Here is a 7,023-nt window from a genome sequence, read left to right on the forward strand (position 1 = left end):
TGGAAGATAGACTTTGCTCTGAATTCGGCGTTGTAATATCACACATGCCACACTTGCCAAGAAAAACAAATCCATTTCCCCCATAGAAAAGACATCCTAAAAAGAGGCATGGTGACTTAAAAAGGCCTGTCATGTAAACTTTTTAAAAGATGCTAAACATATTCTGGGACTGTTAAGTTTGTGAGGGAAGGATTGTTGTGAAGTGTTGTTCCTCTGTTGAAGTTGTCAAGTAACATGAGCATAGCAATGAGCTGTACTATGGCATTTTCTGGAGCAGTATTGCATTTGTAGAGGGATTCCCATTTCTATCAAACATCAACTCTTTCCAATGTCGCTTTTCTTCTCTCTGTAGCAATCCTTGACCACGGAACATAATATCATCCATCCTTTGGCTAGATCCAACTGATGTAGAAATGTTTTAATTATACAGTAACAACACATTGTTGATAAAGTCATTTGAATGGTGAGGTTTTCTTTCTTTTTACAGAGAGAAAACAAGGAAACCAGAGAACGTAGAGTATTGCCATCCGCCAACTAGATTCCCCTTTTCCAGTTTAAGGTAGACCTTGTCCTCTTTATCCAAAAAGAGCAGAACTCCATTGGTGGCTGCCTCTCGAGTTACGTCTTTGTCACCCGCAAAAGCTGAGATGACAGGTTTACCATTCAACATTAAGTTCACCTAGATGACCCAAAGAGACAGCAATGAGAAAAAATAAATGAGACAGGGGAGAAATACAGCTAATGCTCCTACAGTTAATGTCCCCATGATATTACTGCATGCCCATAGCCAAACATTGTAATCATCCACAGCTATCTACTGTAGCTATTTGCTATTCACTTCTGATCTTGGTTAAAATATGAACAGTATGCAGAAGCCCTTCCCTTGACAATGTACTTTGAAAAAACAACATTATTTTTTAGCTTAGTTTTGTCACTCACTTAAATAGCCAGAATAATAAGATGGTATGTTTAATAAACAAATGTAGTCTCCTCACACTTTTCACGCCGTTAGAGAGCTCAGAATTCTCCAGGCTTTGGAGATTCGCAATGAAACTACTGGAAATTGAGGCTACAATTGTGCAAACATACATAACCAAATTAGAAGATTAGCCATACAGTGGCTGTGATTTCCCATGAATGTTTTACAGTACATTTTCCTAACATTAACACAGGTAATTCGCTCATCTATTGAAATTAAGTTATTTGTCAGAGATTTGTTTCAGCTTCCTCTCATAACCTGCAATGCACCATTCTGTCAATGCAAATCCAATATGTCCAAATAGTCCTACACAGGAAATAGTCCAGAATAGACTTAGACACAATAGTCTTAGACACATTTCCTAATCTGTAATACACTGTTAATAACCCCATTACAAGGCCCTTTCAAAGAATATAGCCATAGCAAATGTCAAATTATGTCTCTGGGGAATCAAATTATATCATAACTGGAGCTAAATTGCTGAATCAATTAGGCCAAAACAAATTCCTTACCTGTATAGTCTGGCTCTGGTACACTTTTATAACGTGAAAATTAAAACTGTAGATCCCTTTTCTGGGTGACAAAAACACTGACTCCAATGTGAAATAGTTCCCTATATTCACAAGAACCTAGAGAAAGAAGAATAAAGCATTTTAGAAGGTGAATATATATTATCCTCAATGGTTCAACTAACTATTCAAATAATTATGGCTTAACCACCAGCTTTTCATCTGGTGACACTCAAATTAGGGTGACAAGGCTGTAGTGTTAAATCTGATATTTCAGCAGTTGTAGACCCCTCAACTCCTTAGAGAAAAAATGTACTGACAGTTTTAATCATGTGATGTGACATTCCATGCAGCCTATGACTCAACCTACAAGACAAAAAGAGATATGCGAGCGTGACTTCAATCAAGCACATCGCCACAAACCTCTAGGACCAACTGCCAGATATAGAGTTAATGATTCTTTAACAACAGCGATGACTAAAAACCCCAGCTGTAATCTTGCCCAATAGGCTTCCAATTAGGCAGATTCAGCCAATGATTTATGCAAAGTCTTGGCTATGTTGAGGTGATTTATGTAAGGTTTTGGCGACGAAGAGGTGATGTATGTAAGGTCCTTCTAGTTGAGGTGCCACCAGGAGTTGTACTATCACAGTGATTTTAGGATAAAATATTTTGACTGTGATGTGGGGGGGCCCCCCAACCAAATCTTGCTTAGGGCCCCCAAAATGTTAGAAATGGCACTGGTACCACCCAATCAAATTGATGAAGCCAAAACAAGCATCTCTACCATGCGTGTGTGTGTGTGTGTGTATGTGTGTGTGGACGTGTTTAACGATTCTTGTGGGGACCAGAAGTCCCCACAAAAATAGTAAGCAAACAAACATTTTACCAACTGGGGACATTTTGTTGGTCCCCACAAGGTCAAATGCTATTTCTAGGGGGTTTAGGGTTAAGGTTAGAATTAGTGTTAGGTTAGAATTAGTGTTAGGGTTAGAATGAGGGGTAAATTCAGGTGCATGTGTGATTGTGACAGGGAGTGTGCTATGTCCTATTCTCAGATGAACCCCTACCATTGCTTCTGCCTGCTGGTCATTTATAGCCCTTTATTGTGTTTGATCACGTGAGCTATGCCCATTATTGTTGATCAATCATTAAAATTAAAATCAACCAATCAGTCAATCAATAATGAACTATTATTGATACATGTAGGTTGCTCTCTAAACCAACTGTTAGACCCCTCCAATTATTTTTGTTTTGTTTTATTATTTCAATTTAGTTTTGCTGGGGGAAAAAACCTGCCACTATGTCGTCAATTACTTATGTAGCCTAAAACGTGGATCCTACACAGCATTGCAGCGCAGTTTTATCACGGCAACTTTGATGTTATAAAGTTGAAGTAAAATGAAACATTATCTACTATCTCAAAAATATACAAAACCGTCTTACTTGGTCGAAGTATATGATTCTTGTTTTATTGCTCATCTCCGACGGTTCGTGATTGTTGCTCCGGACCGCAGAAAAAGCGACCTTGGAGTTTGCCGCACGTACCGAAATGCCAAGAGGAGAGGACGAGCCCTTCCAATCCGTAGTCGGATTAGAGTCGCAAACCACAAGACATTTGCCCTCCAGGACTACAGGCTCCGTGTCATTCTGAGCTCCCACAAACTCAGAGATCAACGCCAAACTGAACATAAGAACAAGATAGTTTACCATCACCTTGTACAACAACCGTAACAGCACCATTTTTAAAAAAGACTCCGTATGAAGTTCCGAGTCCTCTCTGGTCCCCCAGTCGCACACGTTTCTGACGCGTTAAAATTCTTATTGGATCCAGCCGTATGCTATATTGGCGAAAGACATATTTTCAACAACATCCAGATCTTCAAATGTTGACAATTGATCGAAATGACGATCCAGTTTATTTTCTCTTTGTCTCATTTTCTTTTACATGATGTTTGTGATTAAAATAATAATCCGAAATAGGTGGCTGCATGAGGGCTTCAATCTGAGAAGAAGAAGCGCAATGACTGGTTGATGCTCTGCGACTCCAAATTACGCGGTATGACTGCTAGTCCCCGTGGTGATATGCCTACGCACGGTCCAGACGCATTCATTTACCAACGTATGTATGCAAATATTTTTCACACAGTTCGTTTTTCTTCTATTATGCATCTTTATCGCCAGGCTTTCATCTTTACATATTCCTCACTTCAGTATTTCTGTAGGTTATACCTGACCTCGTTCAAGAAAGTTACAACAATGAGATTGGATACATAGTGGATGCAAGCCAAGGTATGGACTAGACTGTTAATCAATTCGATCTTTGGTCATAAGCATAATTGTTTGGAGATCAAACAAAGCAGTGGATCAGTCAAACAGTGGATATTTGGTATTTATTTACCACAAACGTATAATAAGCTGTCTTTAAACAATTTAAAGCCTAACCCTTAAAAAAAGAGTCCCTTAATGACAACAAACTAACCTGAATGGATCCATTAAATGGTATGGTATCCACTTAATGGAATTACAAAGTTTTACACACTTCTGCATGTAGACTGGTTGCACCCTCTGTTCAGCTATTACATGTCATGACAGGAGTGGCAAGGAGTGGAATGTTAGCTAAAAAGACCGTCAAGAGTATGATGCTCTGTTGTATTATACAAAGCTGCCAACTGGGCACAGATGTCAATACAACATCTGTTCCACGTTGGTTCAACATCATTTTATTGAAAGGACATGGAAACAATGTTGATTCAACCAGTGTGTGCTCAGTGGCTGGTGTGTGAAGAGAGGCCTCTATAAAATTGCTCAGCTTTTGACTTTGGAACAGAGCACAAATTGAATTAATATTCCAACAGCAGCCCCCCGGCAATTAATTCATTTTAAAACAAATGCAATCTATAGAGAGGGGAACAAAACTGTTTTGTCATTGGAATTACAGACTCTGGGGCTTTATTAAAAATAGAAATCTCGCTGCCAATTATTGCCTATTCAAAGTAAATGATAGGATATAGAGATTTTAAACAATGACAATGCTGCTTAGCCCCATTATAGGCCGACATACCTCACTGTAAACTGACTTGCCACATAGTGCATACTGTACATTAGTCACTGTAGCAATGGTCCTAACAACATCTGGTTAATGGTAACCACTGAATTTAGAGTAAAACTATTGGGTCAAAGAAGCATCAGTTATGACATAATATTGACTGGCTGTTGCATTCACCTCAGACAGTTGTATGATCAGTGGGAGGGAGACATGTAAGCCATTTGGAGATTGTTCAAACTTGGGCCATCACAACATGGTCAGCAGTGGACACTTCAAGAGGCTAACTATCTAGGGATAAAAATACTTATTGGTCACAGAGGCACTGTGAATGGTTGTGGGTTTTTCTCTTGTGATTGTCTGTCTGTACAAGGTACTTTCCTGACATTGCAATACCCTGAACTGTCTGAGGTAAAGAAATAGACTAGCGGCAGGTAGCCTAGAGGTTAGAGAGGTGAGCCAGCAGCCAGAGGCAGCCCTCCAAAATCAGTGTATGTATTGTAATGACCTGACAAGATCCTAAAGGAACAATTGTCCAGACAGAGGGTTGAGTTTACGAATTGACGGTTTATTAACCCAACTTTACACAGGCTACTGTTTGGCCGTAGCCCACGCCAAATAAATGAAAGATACCCCACAAGCCAACCGTGACCTTCTCTTGTGAAGCCCAGACGTAAGAGAGAGAACAATGGCTAAACCTGGTCTTAACTTCCAATGCTCCATCCCCCTGCCCAACCCCCCTCCACGCCACTCCGCCAAACACCAGGATGCCCGGCATCAGAACATTCCAGGCATCCCCGTGATTGGCAGATAGCAGGTTGATTGGCATGTCGTACACCGCGAACACTGGTAAGTACAACACAACCCACTAATAGCCTACCACATAACACACCGCTGTCTCTGCGGGTCGCTACAGTATGTATGTATGTATGTATGTATGTATGTATGTATGTATGTATGTATGTATGTATGTATGTATGTATGTATGTATGTATGTATGTGTGTGTGTGTGTGTGTGTGTGTGTGTGTGTGTGTGTGTGTGTGGTGTGTGTGGTGTTCTCGTTTTTGAGATCGTATTAGGACCTCAACTTATATAAACACCTTCCATATTAGGACCTTTGACCAAGTTAGGTCCAAAACCATGGTCTCAACTAGGGAAACCATTGGAATAGCCTGCAAATAGCATGCTAATATGCCTGGTTTGAAAATCACACAAAACTGTCAGGGTCCTAAGAAGGGGGTATTTTTGTAAGCCACCTGGTGGTAACATACCATACTGCAGCGTATCAAAACAAATCAAATCAAATGTTCTTGTCACACACACACACACACACAGTCTTGTATTTGTAACCATTTTAGGACACATTGTAGTAATATCTAACAAGTAATCTAGCAATTCAACAACAACCGTTCCAGAACAACTACCTAATACACACAAATCAAGTAAAGGGATGGAATAGAATATATACATATAAATATATGGATGAGTAATGACCGAGCGGCATAGGCAAGATGCCATATATGGTATAACATACCGTATATAAAGACACATGGTTAGCAGATGTTATTGTGGCGAACGCTGTAAATCAGTCAGTTCTTAACGTAAAGACTTGAAACTCAGGATTCTGTAAAAGCCTACCCCAATGAGGATATGTGTTTATTTTCAGCTTCCTGTGACAACCGGAAGTGCCTTGAATTGGGGTCATAGGGGCTGTTTCAAAGGGTTAAAAAGGTCACATCTTTCTAAAATGTCATGTGTGTGATTAGGCAACCCTCATGAACCGGTACATATTATAAAAACAGATTTTTATCCGGGTTTTTTGGCTCTTTTTGGAGGACTTACAAGTTCCACCTAGGTAGTGCTATGTATCCATGTATAGTCTGAATTTAATATATTTCCAGATTATGGTTGGGGGCCATATACAGAGCCACATATGTGAAGAGCAGCTGTCTCTGACGTTTTTGGGGAACGATATTGACATCCAGAAAGGTCTTAGCACAAGGCCCAAAATGAAGCCTGACCTAAATGTGAGGTGCTTTTGGGTGACAGCGGCAGAACCGTTGAGGCTAGAAGCACAATTCAATCACAGGAACCTTCCCAAGGTCCTCCCGATCTGTGCAAGCCTAACCTTGACAGTGTGGAATTAACCCTTAACAGTGAAAACAGGGTGTTTTCTTCTAACAGTTTACATTGACATCTCTCCCCATAGGAATACATTGCCTGCTGCCCTAAATTCAACCTGATGCCTATGTGGGTTATGATTGCCATCTCAAGCTGTCTTCAATGACAATCCATCAGGCCACTATGAGGATTACCTGTGTTGAGTTTAAGCTTCCTAGAGCAACCGGAAGTGGTTAAATTACCCTAAAAGTGGTTTTGATATACCCAACCTGCAGTTTGTATAAACACTGAGTTCAACCCTCTGTAAATCAGTCAGTTCTTAACGTAAAGACTTGAAACTCAGGATTCTGTAAAAGCCTACCCCAAT

At 40.1% G+C, this 7,023-nt stretch overlaps 1 protein-coding gene across 1 annotated transcript; it reads right to left on the reverse strand.

Moving 5' to 3' along the window:
* Positions 1-481: 481 nt before the first annotated feature.
* LOC120059616 (cerebellin-4-like) lies at positions 482-3,598 on the reverse strand. The gene is made up of 4 exons (XM_039008743.1): positions 3,582-3,598; positions 2,935-3,172; positions 1,492-1,608; positions 482-679 (listed from the first exon to the last, which is right to left on the reverse strand). Exons 1-4 carry the CDS (start codon positions 3,596-3,598, stop codon positions 482-484), a joined length of 570 nt encoding a protein of 189 aa, XP_038864671.1.
* Positions 3,599-7,023: the final 3,425 nt, after the last annotated feature.

Source organism: Salvelinus namaycush, chromosome 14, assembly GCF_016432855.1.
Source record: "Salvelinus namaycush isolate Seneca chromosome 14, SaNama_1.0, whole genome shotgun sequence".
Classification (NCBI taxonomy): domain Eukaryota; kingdom Metazoa; phylum Chordata; class Actinopteri; order Salmoniformes; family Salmonidae; genus Salvelinus; species Salvelinus namaycush.